At 46.7% G+C, this 23,509-nt stretch overlaps 1 protein-coding gene across 6 annotated transcripts in view; it reads right to left on the reverse strand.

Annotated features, from left to right (window-relative positions):
- Positions 1-23,509, reverse strand: part of EPB41L4B (erythrocyte membrane protein band 4.1 like 4B) — a 163,193-nt gene that overhangs the window by 108,861 nt on the left and 30,823 nt on the right. For all 6 annotated transcript variants that reach the window (XM_074395140.1, XM_074395142.1, XM_074395143.1 and 3 more), the window contains exon 2: positions 9,972-10,076. In XM_074395140.1, the coding sequence (XP_074251241.1) occupies positions 9,972-10,076 (105 nt within the window). The remainder of the gene's footprint in view (positions 1-9,971; positions 10,077-23,509) is intronic.

Here is a 23,509-nt window from a genome sequence, read left to right on the forward strand (position 1 = left end):
TATTCATTTGTTGTTTTATGAGTTCACCTCATTAGAATTAGATGCCACCAGTACCCTCAAACAAGCTGAAAACCCCCAATTCTGGCCCCTGGAGGGGGGCTGACACAGACCCGATTTAAGCCCAATATTTACTTTCCTACCAAGTATCATGCTAATGGCTATGACTAAACCTGTTCTTCTCACTTCCAAAAGAATTCACCACTCATCCCCTAGTCTACTTAGCCCATGAGAGGCTTGACGCTTAAAGGAGCTTGTTCCATTTCTTTCCTTTGTCAAGTCTCCTTACCATTATTTCGAGTAGAACAAGTTTAGGCCTCCCTTTCCTCTCCCTCTACTGTCAAAGTCTCATCTTGAGCCAAGTCCAACTTGTGCGGTCTCCTTGGTTGTGGTTTTCAACCCTGGCTGGCTGTGTACTAGTATCACCAACACTTGAGGAACTTTGAAAAAGTCAAAACCCAGGTCCCACCCAAGACTCATTAAACAGAATCTCAGAGCATCAGTTTTCATACATGCTTCCAATGTGCCCATTAAATATTTTGTAGTGAGTTTTCCACATCCTCTCCTCCCCAGGAAGAGGCTCTGATGATCTTGGAGATCTTGAAACATCCACAACCCCTTCTCAAAATTGCTGTTTGGGCTCTGCAAAATCTCAAGCAATTTCAGGTTTTACAGGCTAGTCCAAGAGGTGAAACTGCCAAACATTTATGGCTGGTGTGTACTCACAGGGAGACCACAGCCAGACGCTGGTAGGAGGTGGCTGACTGCTTCGCCCTCAGGCCACACTGCAAAAATGGACCCCCCTCAGCCATTGCAGGCTGGGCTTCCTGCTCAGCCTCGGAGCCCTGCCCAAAGCAGGACCTGCCAGGATAGATGCCTATGAAAAGTCCGGGGCTGGTGAAGCCGAGAATGGAATCAGAAACGGCTTCCTCATTTTAAAAGCTCCTTGAGCCCTTGGTGTTCGGATCAGGTTTTGCTTGCCTGCATCAGAGACAGTAAGAAACCCAGTCACAATCCTAAAATGAGAGATGACAAAACCTATCTTGTATCCAACCGGTTCAAAATGATCTGACTTTCTTCTTCGCTGCAGGGGCCTTCCAGACTCTGATCGCTCCTATTTTATCCCACAAGCCCACCTTGTGTCATGAACACTGGAGCAATGAAAGCCCAACGTGGCATTTAGTAAACTGTCTCCTACGGTCAGCTTTGAGGACTGTATTCAACAGCAGCGGGACCTGTCTTAGATGTTCACCTGTGTCCTGGCTAAATATAGCCATGCCGCCTGTGGGTAAATACCAAGGCAAATGGCTCTGGCCCTCTTAGCAGACCATTAAACCAGTCACTGGAAACAGATAGGTGCATTTCTGAGTTCAAATGGTAGGACATTTTACTCAAACACTCTAGCGAGTGTTAGAAAGGTGGTTTCTAATCTGAATTTCTCATCCAAGTCCATCTGGCAAAATCCTTTCCATAAATCGAGATGTGTGAGATGATCTTGGCAAGGCCCATCTGTTTCAACAGTACATCAATTCTGCAAATATGACACTCATAAGGCTGGTCGTAGAATCTAATCATCGAAAAGCTACATGGGAGCATTGGAACTACAAGCCCTCAGAGCAGCTCAGGGGTTGAAGAACATCTAACAACTCTCTGCTGGAACACCTCCTGAGCCTTCACCATTAAGTCTGAGTGATGGAACTCATAACAGGATTTCTAGTACCTGTAAATTTTCTTGGCTTAAAAAGAATATCTAAGCCAGGGATGGTGGCTCACACCTGTACAATTTAAGAGGCTGAGGCAGAAGGATCATTTGAGCCCAGGAGTTTGAGATCAGCCTGGACAACACAGCAAGACCCCATCTCTACAAATTTAAAAATATAGATATAGCTAGGCATGGTGGCATACACTTGTAGTCCCAGCTACTGAGGAAGTTGAGGTGGGAGAATTGCTTGAGCCCAAGAGATTGAAGCTGCAATGAGCTACGATCACACTACTGCACTCCAGCCTGGGTGACAATGAGACCCTGTGTATATTAAAAATAGGCCAGGCATGGTGGCTGACATCTATAATCCCAGCACTTTGGGAGGCCAAGGCAGGTGGATCACTTGAGGTCAGCAGTTCAAGACCAGCCTGGCCAACACGGTAAAATCCTGTCTCTATTAAAAATATAAAAATTAGCCAGGCGTGGTGGTGCATGCCCACAGTCCTAGCCACTTAGAAGGCTGAGGCAGGAGAGTCCTTTGAACCAGGGAGGCAGAGATTGCAGTGAGCCGAGATCACACCACTGCACTCCAGCCTGAGTGACAGGGTAAGACCCAATACATATGTGTGTGTATACATAGTGTTTCAATTAGAGCTGAAAGGAATCTTAAGAGATAATCAAATTGTACCCAAAGGATGAAAAGAGAAGGGGACGAATGTCTTTGGAGTTCACTGTGTCGCATCCATCCCCTGACTAATGCCAGGGTGTGGGAGGGGCAGCCTGATAAGAGGTGGAGCTGGAATTCAAACTCACAGCCCTATCAGTGCCAGAACTCAGTACTCCAGGTTTCCACACCACAGACTAGCTTCAAGTGTCTTCTCGCCTATTGGGGGGATCTTTCCTCCTCCCCGTCAGGATGAAGCCCTATAAACTCATTTAACACCAGCTACCTGCTGGTGTGAGATGATTTCCTTGGAGTCATCTAAATCAGTGGTGGAGATCCCTTTGGCAGCTTCCCATTCAGCATCAGTACTTGCACATGGGCAGGAAAACATTCGCCCTCCCTCCCAGTATTCAGAGACAGGCTGTGGAGAGGCCTGTGGCATTTCTTTTTTCTTTTCGAGACAGAGTCTCACTCTGTCATCCAGGCTGGAGTGCAATGGCACCATCTAGGCTCACTGCAACCTCTGTTCCCTGGGTTCAAGCAACTCTCCTGCCTCAGCCTCCCGAGTAGCTGGGGTTACAGGCACGTGCCACCACATCCGGCTAATTTTTATATTTTTAGTAGAGATGGGGTTTCACCATGTTGGCCAGCCTGGTCTCGAACTCTGGACCTCAGGTGAATCACCCACTTCGGCCTCCCAAAGTGCTAGGATTACAGGCATGAGCCACCGCACTAGGCCCTGTGGCATTTCTTGAGTCCAGTTTACATTTCTTTGGACCACCATGCAAAGAGGCAGAAGATTAGGGCTCAAGTTGCGGCTCTGCCACTCACCTGGTGTGTGGCCACAAGCAAGGCCCCCCAACCCACCTCTCAGCCCCGGCTCCTGAGCCCTAGCTTCAGCCCCTATGAACAGAACTACTCCCTAAGCACTGTCTATGGAAACTGCACTGAACCAAATGGGTAGAAGGAAGGCGTTTTGTTTGATTTCTGGCACTCATAACATAGAACCCACTTCTAGCATTTATACTCTACGATGTCCCCGCCAGGTATACCTAGTAGTCACTCCTTTCTTCTTAGAATTACGTCTGAGATGGCAAGAGGACCCGATAGTGTCCACCCAAATGACAAGTGTGATGACATTATTCCGAACAATCATTAGAGCAAAGCCAAAGAAGCCACAAGAGTCCCTTTGGTGGCCACTGAGCCCTCCTAGCAGGTACTGTATCTATGTACTAACCTTACTATAGGGCCCTGCACCTCTTATTGCCAGATTCTAAGCTGCTGCAAAGGCCAGAGGACAAACATCTGACAAGTCTTGAGACAAAGGTCAAAATTATCTATTTTGGATTCCTTACTGCAAACTGTACCCTCAGAAAAAGTTCCCCTTTCCTGTTGAAAAGGGGCTTAGGAAAGGGACTTACAGTAGCCACATCTACCCTCCAGGACACCTGCTCCCAAGAGAGAAAGGGAGACTCCTGCATGGTGGGGCTATTATTACCACTGCCCCAAATCCCTGCCCCTCCTCTGCCTGGCAAACTCCTCTCATTCTCTGCGCCCACATTAGTGTTTATCCTTCCTCTTGGAAATCTTGCTCATTTTATCAATAATACATAGACACTCCCTCCTCCAGACTCACAGAGGAACCTTTACACTGGTCCTTTAGAGGACTGAATACATTGTAGTTCAAGGGATTACTTGTCAATGTCTCCTACCAGAATGTGGCAGGCAGCGACAATATCCAGCTCATTTGTGCAACCATAGAGCTCAGTGCTGAGTGAGCTCCAAGTCAGAGTTGGCTGAATGGTATTGACTAAACATTCCCTTTCTTCCTTCTATATATGTATGTACGTGTGAACTAAGTGCATATCAGAGCCGTACAGCCAAGTGAAAAGTGCTGGGCTTTGGAATGAGACCAAGTTCCGAATCCTGGCTTTAACCTTTACAACATTCTTAGGAACATTAGTGTCTCTGAGTCTCAGCTTCATCATCTGTAAAATGGGTCTGTTTTATGGCCTACTTTATAGATCAGTGATTAATATTAAACAAGAGTTACATAAAGACTGTAGTTCAATACTCGGGGCTCAGGGCGAGAACTGGGTAAACAGCAGTTATCATGATCGGGTAGTGGGAAAGTGAGAAGGTGCAGGCCTGAGCCCCGGACTCTCAGAAGCAAGCTTTGATATGTAAACACAGACTCCCAGCCCCTGCTTTGAGCTGTACCAAAGTGAAATCTGCAGAGTGGGTCCCTGGATCGCCTCCTGTTTTGACATGGAAAAGGGAAGCAGGAGGTCCTAGTCCCAGCTGCTAAAAATAGGTGATATCAATAGGCTTTGACAGTTGCTTCAACCAGGGTAACTGGGTTGGGCAGGGCACTATGGAAACCAGGCCTGGCTCTTTTCAGGGATCTGGGGATATAAGCTGGGTATGCAGAGAACCGTGCCAAGAGCCCTGCAGCTGCCAGCCTTCTGGTCTGCATGTCAGGGGCTGGGTGGGAATGTCAGAGCTTGAAGGAGGCTCAATTATGGAGCAATAAGCCAATAGTCAAGTGAATCATTCCCTTCTGGGTCCACCTATTGCCCTACTGTCCACAGGAATACCTCACCCACTATGACATCCAATCACTTCCCAGGTCCTGTGAAAATCAATGACTCCAAAAGCCATCTCAGCAGACTCTCCCAAAAGGCTCTTGTTTAAATTTGCTAAGGTTTCTCCCATAGGCCATGCAGGCCTTACAGGTTCTAATCAGTTAACTGTACCTTCTTAGTACGCTCACCCCTGGGGGCAGTGATGACTTCTGGTGCCCCCTCACACTGCCCAGCTACGAAGAGGAGACCCAGACCAATGTCTCAGGTTACAAAAACTTTTCTCCTCCAATAATCATTAATTCTCTGAGCTCCTCAAAATCCCCATCAAATAGATGTTATTACAATGCCTCCACTTTACAGATAGGAAACTGAGGTTCAAGAGTGTGGTATACTAGAAAGAGCACAAAGACCTGAAATTGCAAAACTTGAGTTTGAGTCCAAGCTATGCTATTCGCCAAGTGACTTGCCAAGATCTAAAGGATTTTTTTTTTTAACCATCTAGAAGACAGTAAAAGAAACATCTAGAAAGATTTGACAAATGTCTCTCCTCAGGTCCCTTCTGGGTCTAAATAAGAAGGTTCTAGTCGGGCACGGTGGCTCACACCTGTAATCCCAGCACTTTGGGAGGCCGAGGTGGGTAGATCACGAAGTCGGGAGATCGAGACCATCCTGGCCAACATGGTGAAAGCATGTCTCTACTAAAAATACAAAATTGGCTGGGTGTGGTGGCATGTGCCTGTAATCCCAGCTACTTGGGAGGCTGAGGCAGGTGAATGGCTTGAATACGGGAGGCAGAGATTGCAGTGAGCGAAGATTGTGCACTCCAGCCTGGCAACAGAATGAGATTCCATCTCAAAAAAAAAAAAAACAACCAAAGAAGGTTCTATCAAGTTAAGATGAGGAAGTCCTAAGTTTTGGGATCTAATTTTTAAAAGTTTTATTTATCTGTATATACAAACAACAAACCCAAGGTCAAACAATCAAATGACCACAGAAGGCACAATAAGATTCACAAAGGATTAAAAACACTTTGACACATTGGGAGTTCAGGACACGCTTGATGAAGGGTGGGGGGCGGTCATCTGAGATGGTCTCAAAGGGTGGCTAGAAGTTTAAACAGGTGAGAAACAGCACAGGCACAGAGTTAAGTGTGGGCATCATCAGACCCAGCCTGTACGGAGCCCACCTCAGAAAGCAAAGGTGGGAACGACCAGAGGGTCCTGGGAGCTGCTGCAGCGGCACAGCTCTCACATCCTCAGAGCTGGAGGCAGACAAGGACCCCACCCTCCCACCTGCTTTTGCTTCATGTTCATAGAGTTGGATGCTGGAAGGGCCTGAGAGCCTGAGCATCTGCAGGTGTCTGGCCTGGGAAAGCCGCCTGAATCCTGCTGTGAACACCCCTCCTGCTGTACTGCACAGGCGAGTGGAAAAGCCTTCCAGCCAAATCAGCAGAGGCTCATGGCAAAGTCCTTCATAATGGAGTCACAGACTTGGCTTTCTGGGAATCTGAGTGGCTAATGAGGGGTCACGTGGGGATGAGGACATGCTGCCAAGGCAACAGGCATAGGTTCTAATGGCAGAAGTGACAGATACCTTCTCCTTTCTAATTAGAGAAGACATTTGGAGCAGAAATGCTAACCTCCCCTTTAGCTCAGAATGACTGTACATTAGAACTGCAAGAGTTCTTGGAGAAAAGGTCCGAGCACCCCATTTTACAGATGGGAAACAGAGGCCAGAGGAGAAAAAGTAGCCTCTCTAAAGCCTACCAGACTGTGGCTGTGTCCCCATCCAGAATCTCATCTTGAATTATAATCCCCATAATCTCCACATGTCAAGGGCAGGCCCAGGTGGAGGTAACTGGATTGGGGGGTGGTTTCCTCCATGCTGTTTTTGTAACAGTGAGTTCCCACGAGCTCTGATGGCTTTGTAAGCGTCTGGCATTTCCTCTACTTGCACTCACTCCATCCTGTCTCCCTGTGAAGAAGGTGACTGCTTCTCCTTTGCCTCCTGCCATGATTCTAAGTTTCCTGAGGCCTCCCCAGCAATGTGAAACTGTGAGTCAATTAAACCTTTTCCCTTTATAAATTACCCAGTCTTGAGTCTTTCTTCATAGCAGTGTGAGAACGGACTAATTTACTCCCCTTTACATCCAGAATCCGAACATTAGAACTGTGTTACTGGAGAACAGGTCCAATAACCCATTTTACAGATGAGGAAACAGAGGCCAGAGGAGAAAGGCAGCCTATCTAAAGCCTACCAAATGAGATAGGCAGAGCCAGGAACAAGGTCCAGTCTGACCTCTAGTCCAGGGCCATAGATATTCTGAAGCCAAAAATACTACATGCTTTAAGACACACAGGAGAAGGTAGAATCAAGAAGAGCTCCAAGGAAGAAGAGGGCTGGAGAGCGACAGATGCTGGAAACAGGTGGAGGACGCCGGGACAGAGAGGAGAACTCTAAATGTGGCATCCGGGAAGCAAGTGGAAATAGGACTGCTGCTGCAGGTGTAGGGTAGATGGAGGAGAAGCAGGCGTGCTCCCTTCACTTAAGACTTAAAAATGATGGAAAGACAGAATCGGAGGTGTAAGGGAAGAAAATTCAGGGAGTTTTAGCCTAATGACCTCGGTCTTCTCAGCAGGAAGAAAGTCTCTTTGCTGGAACAAAGTCTCTGTGGGGACTGGATTAAAGGTCTGTGCTCAGATCCAGACACAGACCTGCGGGGTAGCCAACAGTCAATCTGGAGCTACCAAGGCTCAGGGAGAGCTCCGGAGCTTGGACTCTGCTGAACTTGTGATCAGTCTGTGATTGGTGCTGGTGCCAGAAGGCACAGGCCGTGGTTCTCTCCGGCAATGCCTGGCAGGCTGGGACAAGCCACAGAGGAAACAGATGGGCCTGCGTGTCAAGGGGAGGCCAGGGACAGTCATGGGGGCAAGAGAATCAAAGGCCAAGTGAGGACACAGGTGAGGTGGCTGAGGCCTGGCTCGGGCTGGAAGGAGGGCCAGGGCAGGAGGAGGCTGGGAGGGAAGAAAGAGAAGAAGGAGACCATCGTGGGCCAACCCCAGAGGGAGAGGAACTGAGAACATGGAAGAAATCAAGGGAAGTTATCCTGGAATGGGGACTGGCAGAATTCCGGATTTTGGAATGCGGGTGGCAACAGGGCCCACGGGAATCTATGTGAAGTCTGCTCAAATGAAGCTTAAATGACAGGAAACAGTGTCCAGAATATGCCGGAAAGCCAGTAACTTCAGTCCTGAGACTGCCCAGAGGAAGAGAAAAACTAAGACACCAGAGGCCTCAAGGGATGCGAGGGACAGTCATGAGGTCAGAGGGCAGGGCACTGGTCGGCCCAACTTCAAAGGAAGCAGAACTGGCCTGAGAGGCGGAAAGGGAAAGGCTGCTCCGCCTCTCTTCCAGGCCAGGTGGGCGGAGTGAGACTCTCTGGCTGAGAAATGAGAAGGAAACCAGGAGGGTTTGAGGAGGACAGTTCAGGGAGGACACAGTTTGGGGGTGGGGTGGGGGATGCTGAACAGGAAGTCCTGAAGGTGCAGAGGAAGTGGCTGAGGTTGAGGAGATACCCAATGGGAGTGTCCACCCCAGAGGTACTGTATCCAGGATGCATTCCCATCCAGATTCCAACTGTCACCTAAGGACTCAGCATCTCACTAACGTTCTCCAGCAGACCTAATTCCCAGGCACCAATTCTGTACATCTTCACCTTACAAATGTCACATGTCACCTGACAACTTCTAGATACAATCAGGAATTATCTGATAAGTATCTCCCAGTAGACAGCCTTAACTCATAATGAGGAGCTCCAGGTCTCCAGCGCAAACTTCCTGATCAGGGAACCCAGCCTTTAATACACTGTCTAAAACAGTGCTTCTCCTTCCCCCCGTCAACCCCTTCCTTGCCTTTATTTTTCTTGACTCCTATTACCATCTGGCATATGACATATCTATGTGTACTGCTTTATCCGCAATGCTCAGCACAGGGCCCAGTGCATAATGGGCACTCCATAAATAGATTTAGATTGTTGAATAAATTATCTTTGAAACCCCAAGCTAGATTTGTTGGGAAGGGGAACTATGAAGTCATTCCTGCTTTTGAAAAGAGTGGGTCTGAGCTTTGTGGAGTTCACTCATTCTAACATCTCCACTGTGAACAGTTCTGTCTCAGGCTAAGCAAGTCAAGAGCTGACCTAACATATCTTCCTGGGACCTGCAAGATGGTTCTTGTGCAACAACAAGACCTGCTCCGACCCCCTCCATCCTCAACCCACTAAGCCTGGCAGGCATTCAGCTGCGTTCACAGCACCTGCTCTTTACCCAGGCAGACTCTGCAAGAAGATGGTGGTGCAGCCTCTTCTGCTGGTTAAAAATAAAAGCAGCACCATGACAAGAGTTTCTTTTCTTTTCTCTTTTTTTGAGACAGGGTCTTACTCTTTCACCCAGGCTGGAATACTAGGGAGGCTGAGGCGGGAGGATCGACTGAGCTCACTGCAGCCTTGACCATCCGGGTTCAATCAATATCCTCCTACCTCAGCCTTCCTCGTAACTAGTACTACAGGCATGTGCCACCATGCCCGGCTAATTTTTGTATTTGTTGTAGAGATAGGGTTTTGCCATGTTGCCCAGGCTGGTTTTGAACTCCTGGACTCAAGCAATCCACCTGCCTCAGCCTCCCCAAGTGCTGGGATTACAGGCATGAGCCACTGCACCCAGCCTAAAAGAACTTCTATAATGGTATTTCTTCCTTCTGCCTTTTCTAGAAATGTGCCTATAATGCATCCCTAAAGCATCTCATTGCCATCCTCTCCCAGTTACTGGCCACCTCAAGGGTGAGGAATCCTGCAGGCATTGTGACACGCGGCACTTGGGCACCACCGCCACCGTCCCAATGCCTGTGACTGGAACAGCATCACAGTTTTACTCCTGTTTTTCTCTACCCATTTCTAGCAACTGTTGATGTGCAATTAGCAATGAAAAGCCAATCTGTTCTGAAATGAATCAAAGCAAGAACTTACCGCGACCTGGGCAGAGTCAAGGAACTGGAGGCCAAAGTAATCTGTTTCCACAAGGTCCAAGTGGTACACAATCTGATCAAACAAATCCTGGCCTTTGGCATGTTTCTGGAAGACAATTGGGAAGATGAAAAAACCTAGGGTGAGACAGCTAGATAAGAAAAAAAGATTTTTTAAAAAAACCTCACTTCTCTTTGTAAATTGCTTACATGTCATCACACACAAATTTTTAAATTTGTAATTATTTTCATGACAAATGCAATATAAACTCATGAATAAAGAAACTCAAATGTCCCATAATAGCATAAAGTTAAGAATCTAGATAACCCTGTTAACCTTTGCTAGTCTCTTCTTACAAAAAGAATACTTTTTGGATGAATACCTACCTGGGAAGGTAAGCTTTGCCAAAATCAGACATGCTTGAAGAAGGGTGTAACGGGGACTTACTCCAGCATAGCAAAAGCTGGGCTCTTTCGCAATGCAGGCAACCTTACTTAGGAAAGAAAGTTCATCCTCTGAAATTGGCTCTTCCAGCCTTCCAATTTCACAAAAAGTAGGTAACCAAGGCCCCCGAGAAACACAAAGACCGGCCATGAACTAGGACTCAAACTCAAATTCTAGGTTCATGCCAAGGTTTTGGCTATGTGGTATACACATGGGGCACGAGCACAGGAAAGCAGCCAGAGACATAAGGGGTCAAGTCCTGCATCTGCCGCTTGACCTCATACAAGTCACTCCTCCTAACGCTTCTATTCCTGCCCCTGTAAAATGGGCCTCAGGAAACTTGTTCTCCCCACCTCTCCTTGGGAGAAGTGAGAGTTCGAATGAGAAACCACTGGAAGAATACTGAAGTCTTTGACAAATGAAAAGGCTTCTTAACAGTCACCTAAGCAGAACACAGACATGCTTCTCAGTGACAACGTCACTGTCAATAGATCCAAACACAAATATGTTCAAATCCAAGTGTCATAATCACAAAGACAAAAACCCCAACTCCATAGGATGACTCGAGCAGCAACTCCTTATTACAGAAACTGGTAAAGAAAGGGAAAGAATCCAGCACTGACTCTCACTTTAACTGCAGCACTGGGTAACCTATGAGTAGACGGCAGCATATGCAAAAATTCACTCAAAGTGCATCGAAGACCTAAATGTAAGAGCTAAAACTATAAAACTATCAGAGTAAAACATAGGCATAAAGCCTCATGGCTTTGAATCAATGATTTCTTAGCTGTGACACCAAGAGTTCAAGCAACAAAAGAAAAAATAAACTGGACATCATCAAAATGTGCGAAATTTTTTTTTGCTTCAAAGGACATGGAGACACGAGGAAAGCGAAGACAACCCAAATGGGAGAACATGTTTGCAAATCGTGTACCTGAGAAGGGACTTTTAATTTAGAATATATAAAGAACTATTACAACTCAATAATAAAAAGACAAATATCCAATTTAACAATAGGCAGAGGGCATATATAGCTAGTTCCCCCACAAACATACAAATGGTCAATAAACGCATGAAAAGATGCTCAACATCATTAGTCATTAGGGAAATGCAAATCAAAATTCAAGTAAATACTACATCACACCCACTAGGAAGGCTATGATTAAAAAGGCCAGACACAGTGGCTCATACCTGTAATCCCAACAATTTGGGAGTCCAAGGCAGGTGGATTACTGGAGGTCAGGAGTTCGAGACCAGCCTGGCCAACATGGTGAAATCCTGTCTCTACTAAAAATACAAAGCTTAGCAGGGTGTGGTGGTGGGCACCTGTATTCCCAGCTACTCAGGGGGCTGAGATGGGAGAATTGCTTGAATCAGGGAGGTGGAGGTTGCCGTGAGCTGCGATTATGCCATTGTACTCTAGCCTGGGCAGTAGAACAAGACGCCGTCTCAAAAATAAATAAACGAATAAATAAAAAGACAGATCATAACAAGTGTTGGAGAAACAGAAACCCTCGTATACTGCAGGTGGTAAATAAACAAATAAAAACACAGATCATAATAAATGTTGGAGAAATTTAACATTTTAAATTTGGAAAAAAAAATTTTGCTTTGGAAAATAGCCTGGCAGTTCCACAAATGGCTAAACATTGAGTTAGTTACCATATGACCCAGCAATTCTACTAGTAGGTAAGAGAAATGAAAACATATATTCATGCAAAAACTTGTACACAAATGCTCGTAGCAGTATTATTTATAAAATTCAAAGGTAGAAACAACCCAAATATCAACTGATGAATGGATTAACAAAATTCAGTATAACTGTACAATGGAGTACCACTTGGTCGTAAAAAAGAATGAAGTGCTGATACATGCTTCCACGTGGATGGACCTAGAAAACACTAAGCAAGCGAAAGAAGCCAGACACAAGCAGCCACACATCATACGATCCATTCATAAGACACTTCCAAAGTAGGGAAATCTATAGAGCCAGAAATTAGATTAGTGGTTGCTTTGGGCAAAGGGGTTTGGGGGATGACAGCTAATGGGAGTCGGGTTATTTGTGGGGGCAAGCAAGATTTAAATGAAATGAAATGTTCTAAAATTAGTTGTGGTGACAGCTGCACAACTCTGTGAATATACTGAGAGTTGCTGGATTGTACACTTTAGATAGGCAAACTGGATCACAAGTGAATCTAAATAAAGCTTTTAAAAATAGTAGGTGGGTGGTTTTTCTTTATTAAAGTATTTCAACAAATAAATGAAGAAATAACAGAATTGCAACATCATCATTTTGCAACCCCTAACGGGTGGTAGGCTCTAAGCACTGAACATCAGTGGTACTAACTCTCAACAGGAGACAACCAGACATTATCCTCCTGATAAGAACACCCCATCACCTAAGGCGTAACCTCGCTCCCCAACCTTTCTCTCTACAAGAGTTGGCTTGTGAGAAATTCTAGAAACTACTCAGAACAAATGATCTCATTTCTTTCTTTCTCTCTCTCTTTTTTTTTTTTTTTTTTTTTTTGTTGAGATGGAGTTTCACTCTTGTTGCCCAGGCTGGATGCTGCGATCTCAACTCACTGCAACCTCTGCCTCCTGGATTCAAGTGATTCTCCTGCCTCAGCCTCCTGAGTAGCTGGGACCACAGGCATGTGCTACCAAGTCTGGCTAATTTTTGTGTTTTTAGTAGAGACAGGGTTTCACCGTTGGCCAGGCCAGGCTAGTCTTGAACTCCCGACCTCAAGTAATAGGCCCACCTCGGCTTCCCAAAGTGCTGAGATTATAGGTGTGAGCCACCACACGTGGTCAGATGATCCCATTTCTTTCTTGGACAAGCAGAACACAGGGAAGAGAAGAGATAGAGGGGATACCTACAGATTAAAAGAGATTTAAAAGACACTTTTTTCTTAAAGGCAAAACAAAACTGCAATGTCTAAGGATGCACATTTGGGGGATAAAACTAGAGAAGAACAAGGAATCAGTCATAATAAAGTCAGGGTAACTGTTGATCTTGTGGTAAGGTTATATTAAGGGCTTCTGGGCGGTGCCAGGGTTCTCCCTGACTTGTGTAGTGGTATCAGGGTGTCTGCCTTCCCATAACCCAGTAAACTGGTACCTTTGTTTTCTTTGTGCAGATGTATTTGTGTGACACGCACAACAGCAATAACACAAGGTAAAAACAAAAAATGAAAACAACATCATGGGATTACAGCCTGCAGGCTCTTTCCTTCCTCGATAGAGTCCTCCTAAGGCAACAATTCAACAGAAGCAGAAGGCAGGATGTGCAACTGTGAAAGGAGGCTGGGGGTTCAGACAGCCTGTTCTCTCCACCACAGGGACACAGAGCCACCACACAGCAACACTCCGGAACACTTACTGTTCTACCATTATAAAGATAATTACGAAGATGAGATAAAAAACGGGAAAATGTCAACGACAATGTTGGAAAACAGACTTTAAAGGAATAAGCAAGCTGTGATTACAACTAAATAAAAATACATATGTGTTTGTTATGTACATAGACTGATAAAAACAGGAAATTTGCTAAAATGAAAATCGTTGTACAGATGCTCCTTATGATGGGATTACATCTCAATAAACGTATTATAAGTTGAAAATGCACTGAAGACCAGGCATGGTAGCTCACGCCTGTAATTCCAGTACTTCGGGAGGCTGAGGCTGGAGGATCGCTTGAGGCCAGGGGTTCGAGAGCAGCCTGGACAACACAGCAAGACCCCATCTCTACAAAAAAGTAAAAAAATAAAATAAAATTCGTTGGGCACGGTGGCATGTATGTGTAGTCCTAACCACTCAGGAGGCTGAGGCAGAAGGATCACTTGAAGTTCGAGGTTGCAATAGCCGTATTGCCCACTATACTCTAGCCTGGGTGACAAAGTCAGACCTTGACTTAAAAAAGAAAAGAAAGGAAAAAAATGCACTTAATACACCTAACCTACTAAACATCACAGCTTAACCTAGCCTACTTTAACTGTGCTCAGCAAAAATCACTGAATGCAAAGCCTATTGTATAAGAAAGTATTGAATATCTCACGTAACTTACCGAATACTGTACTGAAAGTGAAAAACAGAATGGTTGCATGGGCACCCAAAGTATGGTTTTCACTGAATGCATTATTACTTTCACACTATCATAAAGCCACAGAGTCCTCAGTCAAACCACTGCAAATTGGAAACCATCTGTATTAGGATGGAGCATAGAGAAACCCAGATACCTTTTTGCCAAGTTTGTTTTAGATAAGGTCTTGCTCTGTTGCCTAGGCTGGAGTGCACTGACAGGATCATGGTACACTATAGCCCTGAACTCCTGGGCTCAAAGGATCCACCTGCCTTAGCCTCCCCAGTAGCTAGGATTACAGGCCCAGCCCACCACACTAGGCTAATTTTAAAATATTTTGTAGAGGCAGGGTCCTGCTATGCTGCCCACACTGGTCTTAAACTGGGCTCAAGTGATTCACCTTGGCCTCCCAAAGCGCTTGGAGGTGTGAGCCCCCAGGCTCGCCTCTCCCCAAGTTTTAACAGTGATCTTCTGGCAGTTGTCAGAGAACAAATACAATTTCTCAAAAACCACCATTCTGGTACTTTTCCTTCTTGACCTTAACAACCCATACTTGGGAAATGTTTTTCCCTGTACTATCCATGGCTACTGGCTCTACACAATACCTATTATCATGGCTCCAGTGCTTCATTAGAGAATCTCCTAGTGGGACGGAACTAGCTAAGTAACACTTTCAGCAGCAGGATGTGGCAGAAAAATGGGGCCAGGAGGAAAACCTGTGCTCTAGTCCCAGATGCCCCACCAACTGCGACCTGAAGCAACTCACAATTTCCCCAAATGCACATCACCGATCCAGCCTTGTCCTGCGGCAGCAAACCGGCCACATCGCCCTGAATACACAGGGTCACCAAAACTCAAATGGCCCCAAATCCAAACTGTTCCCCACGTGGGTCTCTCTGTGTCGGTTCCGGGCTGACCATCCCATCACTCAGAGCATTAACTAAACATTAGGTAAAACGAAGAGGGTTAGCCTAGGCTGCTGTCTAGGTCTTTCCAAATCTCACTTTTCTGATGTTTCTAAAACGGCTCTTAGTGTAGAAGGGCTCAAGGTGGAGGTTGGGAAAGGGACCTTTCTAGGGGTGGCAGGTTCCTCTTGCCAAGCCAGATGCTCACTGAGCTGGCCCGGAGGTGGAAGACGGCAGGGGCTGGGGGATAGGTACCATCTTCACTCAACTCTGGTGCTTTTTTACGGATCTCTAACTGCCCTCCCATGTATCCCCCAAGTACGCTCTTTGTCTGCGATCTTCTGCTGGAAGAGAGAATTCCCAAAAGCCCTTTCCAGCTTCAAGAATAACCTGGTTAAAATATGTGGGCTAGAATGGCGGGGTCCTCAAAACAGGGCTCCGCAGCAGGTTATGGTAGAATGAAGACAAGGTGATCAAGGCCACTGCACATGAAACCACCATCTCTCCCAGCCTGCAGTGTCCCCTCTCAAAACTAAGAAAGCTCCAGGTGACTTACTTCGCCTGTACCACCAGCCCGGACACCCCACCTGGGGCAACCCCTACAAGTCCACAAACTGTCGTCTCAGACTTAGCCCATATATTCTGTCTTTCAGGAGCCTGCCCAACTCTACTCCCGCCCCCGGAGAGGCGCGTGCTGCCTCCTTGGCATTCCCGTAAACCGGCACGTGCCGTAAGTGTGTACACACTCATCACACTGCACTGCAGCTGCCTGTGCTCCTGTGTCAGAGTCCTACTTCTGACCGAGAGCACTCACTCCCTGAGGACAGGGCCCAGCTGTGTTCATCTGAGTACTCACATCTCTGTCCCTCCGTCCCCAAAGCACAGTGGCCGGCTGGTACACAGCAGGCCCTCCATAAATGACTATTTTATGTAGGGAGGGAGGGATGGATAGGTGGGTGGGTGGGTGGGTGAATGGATGGATGTGAATGGAAGGATGGATAGCAGTGGGAGGTGGGGTAAGGTCTGGTGCCAAGAAAGAGATGTTCTGGATGAGCCATGCTACAACACTGACAACAGACTGGTGATACTCTACCCGTGGCTGGCCTAAAAAAGAGGACACACTCATTAAAATCTTTTCAAATTAAGTATTCCATGAACAAGCACCTGGGGAACCGTGGGCACTGCCAAGGCTGTTTATCTAAGCATAATTTCGTTGTCATTATGCGAAGTGCTGTTGAGTGGTTATAATAGGAGATGAGTTACTGTGACAAGCCTGGAAAGCCATTCCTTGTTGCCTTATCATTACCTAGGTCTCCCCTTCTGTGATGAATTCATCCACTCATTTAACAAATATTTCCCAACTGCTCATCAAGTCCCAACCACCATTCTGGGTGTTGCAGACACAGCTCATGTTACTCCCTCACTATGGGAAACCCTGTAGGAACTAAAGGAAGCTCTCACTAAACAAGTACTTCTCAAGGGGCCAAGCCATCCAAAACAGCGTTGGGACTCAAACCCAGGGGTAGCAACACCACTTCCCTCCCTGCCTTCTTAAGCAGAACGCACTGAATGTAAACGCAAAGTTGGGATCCCTGTTCTGAAATGCAGTAACGCTCCATCTCCTTCCAGAGTTGTAGGGTGAGCTGTTTCCAAAAACAGCAGGCTCCAGAGAGCTCCCACCTTTGAAATCTCGCATCGATGTTTTCTAGTTTTTCTGCGAGCACATTAACTTTTCACAAAGACCAGCAACCAGTGGTTTTGAGTCAGTCTATGTCTCTGTAGCAGCTTCTTCTGATGACATGAGCTCAAAATAACCCAGCTCATTAAAATCATGTGTAAAATAACAGTACATAGTTGCCAGTGAAAGTCTGGGGCAGGCAGGCAGCAGGAGACAGGATGGCCATTGGAATATCTTTGCTGGTCAGCCTGAGGTTCTTATTTTGCTTATTCACTGGCTCCTACTTGTGCTCCCGATAAGGGAGACTGCTGGACAGCTGATGTCTTAACTGCCCCCCAAAATAAATGAACTATCCTGACCTTCTTAGATAAGATGCTGCTGGCAATGTCTGACTGCAGTCTGACTGAAGCGCAACATTAACAGGTTGGATCTGGTCCTGGAAGAACAAAGAAGATAGAGGCCAACCCATCCAAATCTCATTAGTCTCAATAGCATAAGATGCCAGGCATCCCAGGTAGGTTTGAAAGGAGGAAGTAAGCTGTATGTGAGCATGCCAGTCAAATGTGTACATCCTATTTGTGACCTTAATTGCAAAAGCACGGTGCCTGTGTGGTCGAAAGTGATTTCAGGAGCCATCTCCTTGAGGGTAAACGTGGCTCTCCTCTACCTACTTGCCCTGCATCCATCAGATGACGTGTCTATCTTTTTTGAGACAAGGTCTTATTCTGCTACTCAGGGTGGATGGAGCACAGGGGCGCCGTCACGGCTAATTGCAGCCTCAACCTCCTGGGCTCAAGTGATCCTCCCACCTCAGCCTCCTGAGTAGCTGAGACCACAGGAGCACTCCACTATGGGGTCTCACTATGCTGCCTAGGCTGACCTTAAACTCCTGGGCTTCAGTGATCCTTCTACCTTGGCCTCCCAAAGTGCTGGGATGACAGGTGTGAGCCACCACTCCTGGCTGGCATGTCCTTCTGTGGCCAGCTTTGTGAAGGCCTCTTCCCTTCCATCTCCATCACAGCTCAAGACACATCACTGTGTACCTGCACTACAGAAACAGGCCTCCAAGTGGTCCCATCCTATAGTTGGAATGATGGTGTCCCTCTAAATTCATACGTTGATAACTAATGTCCAGTGTGACAGTACTAAGAAGTGGAGCCTTCAGGAAGTGATTAAGTCACTAGGGCCCTGCCCTCAGGAATGGGACTAGTGCCTGTATAAAAGAGGCTGAAGCCAGCGGCCTCACCCATGCTGCTGCATAAGGATGCAGCAACAAGAGGCCACCCACGACTACCTCGCCAGCCACTGAGTCTGCCGGCTCCTTGATCTTGGACATCCAGGCCCCAGAGCTGTAAGAAAAAGTTTCTGGGCCAGGCATGGTGGCTCACGCCTACAATCCCAGCACTTTGGGAGGCCAACGCAGGAGGACTGCTTGAGTCCAGGAGTTCCAGAGCAACCTGGACAAGACAGAGAAACCCCATCTCCACAGATTTAAAAAAAAAATTAGCTGGGTATGGTGGCATGTGCCTGTAATCCCAACTACTCAAGAGGCTGAGTTGAGAGGATCACTTGAACCTGGGAGGTTGAGGTTGCAGTGAGCTGTGATCATGCCACTGCACTCCAGCCTGGGTAACAGAGCGAGACCCTGTCTCAAAACATGAATGAGTGGCCTGTAATCCCAGCACTTTGGGAGGCCGAGGCAGGAGGATCACTTGAGGTCAGGACTTTCAGACCAGCCTGGCCAACACGGCAAAACTCTGTCTCAACTAAAAATATAATACAGCTGGGTATTGTGGTGCGCACCTGTAGTCCCAGCTACTCAGGAGGGGAAGGCAGAATTGCTTGAAACTGCAAGGTGGAGGTTGCAGAGAGCAGAGATCATGCCACTGCACTTCAGCCTGGGCCACAGAGCAAGACTTCATCAAAAGGGGAGGGGAGGGGGGAGAAGGGAGGGGGAGGATGGAGGGGGAGGGGGAGGATGGAGTGGGAGGGGAGGGGAGGGGAAGGGGAGGAGGGAGGGGAAGGGGAGGAGGGAGGGGGAGGGGAGGGGGAGGAGGGAGGGGGAGGGGAGGGAAGGGGAGGGAAGAAGAGGGGGAGAGAGAGAAAGAAAGGGAAAGAGAGAGAGAAAGAGAAAGGAAGGATGGAAGGAAGGAAAGAAGGGAGGGAGGGAGGGAGGGAAAGGAAAGGAAGAAAGAAAGAAGTTTCTGTTGTTTATAATTTACCCAGCCTATGGTATTTGGTCACAGCAACCCAGAGGGCCTAAGACACCCACCCCCCAGTGTGTTCCTCCGGACACCTACCTTCCCTCTGTTCGCGAGAATGGTCTTTCTGTAAATACTGCCCTCATCTCAGTCACTTCTCTGCTCAAAAAACATCCACCAGGGAATGAAGTGCGGGCTCCTCAGGCTGGTGTCAGGGACTCTGCACCATCCACACTGCCTAACCTCTTTCAAGCTGTATCCCCCGCAGGACCCCATATGTACCTTAGGCTCCGGTCAAACTGTGAAGCATGCTGCTCTCCAAATACAAGGCCCACCCCACCATGCACAGCAGGCCCCGCCTCTCAGGCTTGGCTGGTGTCCTTCCTTTGCCTAGGATGCCCTTCTCCCACACCCCCATTCCTTTCCCCACTTGCAGCAAGCCAATCTCCAGGGCCAATTTCAAGTCACACTCTTCATTATTCAGCTTCCTTGTTGGCAGCACTCTGCCCTATTCATATTTGCTTCTCTGCCAGCTGACATTCTGAGGCTCAATAAACATAAACACTAATGTGGATTAAGGAGAATCCTCAGTTCCTACAACAGTCTTCAAACAACTCACTTTTCAGAAGCCTGATGTGCCTGGTCCGAATCCATCAGAACTCTCTGTAGCTGGCCAGGACCTGGATGCAGAACCCTGTTACTCTGTCGTCCTTCCCTTGTCTCTCCTAACGCACACTGGGACACTGATGTTTTGGAAGCCATATCCCTCTGTGGCCTGTCCTTGTGGCTAACAAAATGCTGTGTGTTTTATGTACAAAATGCTAACAAGTCCTGGATTTTGATGCGTGAGTTAAAAAACCACCAAACTAACTGTAGTAATGGTTTCCAACCCAAGTGCAGCCTTTGCATTTGTTCCAACGAAACTGCATCCTATTTAAACTGGCCTATGATCTATCCTATTAAGAACATTACAAGTCTCAGTCTGTTATTCCATTTATCAGTGATTGATCCCAGTTTTACAACATGTGGGAAATCTGACAAGCAGGGCTGAGCTGGGGAGTGGTGGTGCTGGGGGTGTCTTTCTTTAATTCGACAGTACCTAATGGCACCTGTCCGATGGCAACTTTAACCCCAGGCATGACTGCACAGAGCTGTACCACATGGGGCTGTGACCTGGGACTCTGTGAGGCAGAAACGGTGGGCTGGAAACCAGTTCTACCACTTCTCTAGCAATACAACCAAGGCCTTAGGCACCTCCAACTCCTGTAGTACTCTCATCTGCCCCGTCACCCTTGCTAAATCATGGTAATAATGAAGCAAGATAGCAAATGGGCATACACTGTGCATGGTGGTGTTCCATACAAAGGAATTATTATGACTTTCACTGAAATCTATTTCTCCCACTTGTCCACAGGAATAACATGATGTGCTTTTTGCCAGATGCTTAATAAAAATAGAGGTATATGACGTTTAGTAATCTCACTGAAAGAAAAATTGAGGTCAGTCTGGTTTGGGGACTTTTGTAAATCCATGTTCATCCCTAGAGACCAATTCCTTCCTTTCCAAGTCCTTAAACACCCCTAGTTTAAATTGCTGTCCCAGAGCTCCACCTGGGATCAGCAGTTGGCTTCTCGGCCAGCAGTTCCCAGAAGGCACCAACTTCAAGGCCTGTTTCAGCTATTTCTAGGAAGTACTGATTTTATGATTAGTTACCAGTTCTACCTTCCCCCCATTAACTTCCCAGTTTTCTATGAGCCTTGGTAGGGAACTAGCCCTCTATCTCTCTCTGTTTCTTTGTCTGTGTGTATGTCTCTCTCTCTGTGAGATACAAAGACAAAGACAGACACACACACACACACACACACACAGAGACCTCTAAGTGGCCCAGGAGTCTGTGTTCCCATTGCTAACACTGCTAAACCATCACAAACAAATATAAACTGTTTACTCTTGGACATCATAAATACAAATATCTGAAATTACCAAATAAATTATCTTAACATTCATCATGAGTGAGAAATACCATCTCAGCCATCAGCAAGATTTGGTGACTCAAAACTAGAACAAAATGAGGCAAAGACCATGTAGAAGTGTCCATGGTCTACTGGACTTAAGGCCAGGCTGTCCAGCTTATAAATTTCACCTCCCAGTTGAAGAGTGCCTCAATGTTACAAAGGTTCCATGACCCCATTTCCCAGAGGAGACTGAGCCTCAGAGAAGTTACATCATCAATTCATACCGCTTATAAGTGGCAGCACTATAATAGGGCCCCAGCCTTCCCGATTTTTAGGACAGAGTTCTTTCTATCTCATCCCACTACCTCTCTAGCCATCTCATTCACCTCTTTAGCTCCAAGCATATACAATATGTCTTGCAAACAAGAAATATTTCTTAAGCCCAATTTAACACATAAATACTGAAATACTCCATGCATGGCCTTGGCTAGGGTTGGGATACAAGGCCCCACACAGCCCATCAAATAGATCTCACAGTGGGGAGGCAATTCCCAATTCCCACTTAGTCTGAAGGGCAGGAAAGCTGCAGCACAGTGAAAAGCAGATTATTTGCTCACAAACACAGAGGCCAAGACACTGTAGTGAGGAGGGACGTCAACAGTCTAGGTGGCTCCGGGAAATTCAATTCTGGTAAAACAGAGCACGTTATTAATCTCCTGGCTTGCCTGGCTAACAATCTCTTAGAAATCAGAGGAAGCAACAAAAATAACTGTCCTTAATTTTGATCAACAAGGAAGTAAGAACTATCTTAGAATAAAGTGACTGCCTGTCATCTTGGTGTGTGACCCCATGGAAGGAGGCATTGCTGATCAGTTTCACGGATGACCAAAGTCCTCCTCACTCCATGGGCCAGGGGCTCCCAATGTGCTCCAGGAGGTCGACAGGCAGATTCTAGGCTTAACTGTTCCACCACAGAACCACAGCCACACTGACTTCGACTAATGGAGGGATCAATTTAAAACAATGAGACTCTGTGATGCATTATCGATCAACTATTGATCAGCCTCTGTCCCAGGCTGATAAACCGTCCTTAGGCCATTCTGTATTTAGATCTCTACAGAGATTCAAAACACTCATTTCTTCCTTTAACGGCATCTCCTTCACAGGGTCATACAGTGAGGACCATGTGACCCCACTGATCACATTCTCATGAACCCTCTTTCAATCAACATAGAATACCTAACTTCTGCTACTGACCTCAATTCCTGTTTACCCACAGCTCTGTCCAAACATGTCTAACACTAGGGATTCAATAGTTACTTTACAAATGGGTTTCCCATTTATTCCTCAAGATGCTCACAAAAGCCAAGGATACCTAAAGCTACTCGATGCTGGCTGCCCTGAGACTTGGTTTCACCCATCACTTTTTTTGGTCATACTACTAGCAGACACACTGGCTAATATACTATCCCTACTGACACGGACATTAACAAAATACCAGGCAGCCTCCTAATACAAAGGTCCACTGGACAAACTTCTCTTAGAGTTTGTATTGGGAGTCTCCCGCTGTTGCCATTATCATTAGGCAAGATAGATCATGTAAACCGTCACAGTAGATTTGCCCGAGTCCACTCAAATCCTTCATGAATGGGGAATTAGGGAGGAGATACCCTGAATTACCTCTAAGGCAGGTGCTTCCCATCCCAGTTACACCAAAAACTTGTACCAGGTGAACTCTAAGGCAGGTGCCTCCCATCCACCTTACACCAAAAAACTTAAAATGTACCAGTTGGCCAAATACCTAAGGTGTCAGTTTCAGTATTATTCTTTTAAATTGTGGAACTTAAAAACATGGCTGCAAATTCTGACAGTCTTATCAAGAGAGAGCATCTTTGCCTGTCCTTTTCCCTTGAATATGGAAGAGCCTGGCACTGCGTCAACCGAATCACATATGGTGTTAATGATGTTCTGTGACTTCCAAGGCTAGGTGACAGTTCCCTGTAAAATGTTCAACTACCCTGAGACTGCCATATTTAAGAGGCCACAAGTAGGTGTGCCAGTCAACCATCCCAGGTGAGTTCAGCCTTTCAGCAATCCCTTCCAAGACACCAGACATGTGAGTACAGTCATTTTGGACCCTCCACACGAGCCCATCTTCCAACTGAGTACCCCTTGGTCAGTGCCATGAGGAGCAGAAGAATCTCCCACCGGTGAGCCCTACTCAAATTTTTGACCAAGAGAATCCATCAGGTTTTACAGCAATAAGCTAAGCACTGG

The sequence above is a fragment of the Saimiri boliviensis genome, chromosome 2 (assembly GCF_048565385.1).
Source record: "Saimiri boliviensis isolate mSaiBol1 chromosome 2, mSaiBol1.pri, whole genome shotgun sequence".
In the NCBI taxonomy this organism is placed as follows: domain Eukaryota; kingdom Metazoa; phylum Chordata; class Mammalia; order Primates; family Cebidae; genus Saimiri; species Saimiri boliviensis.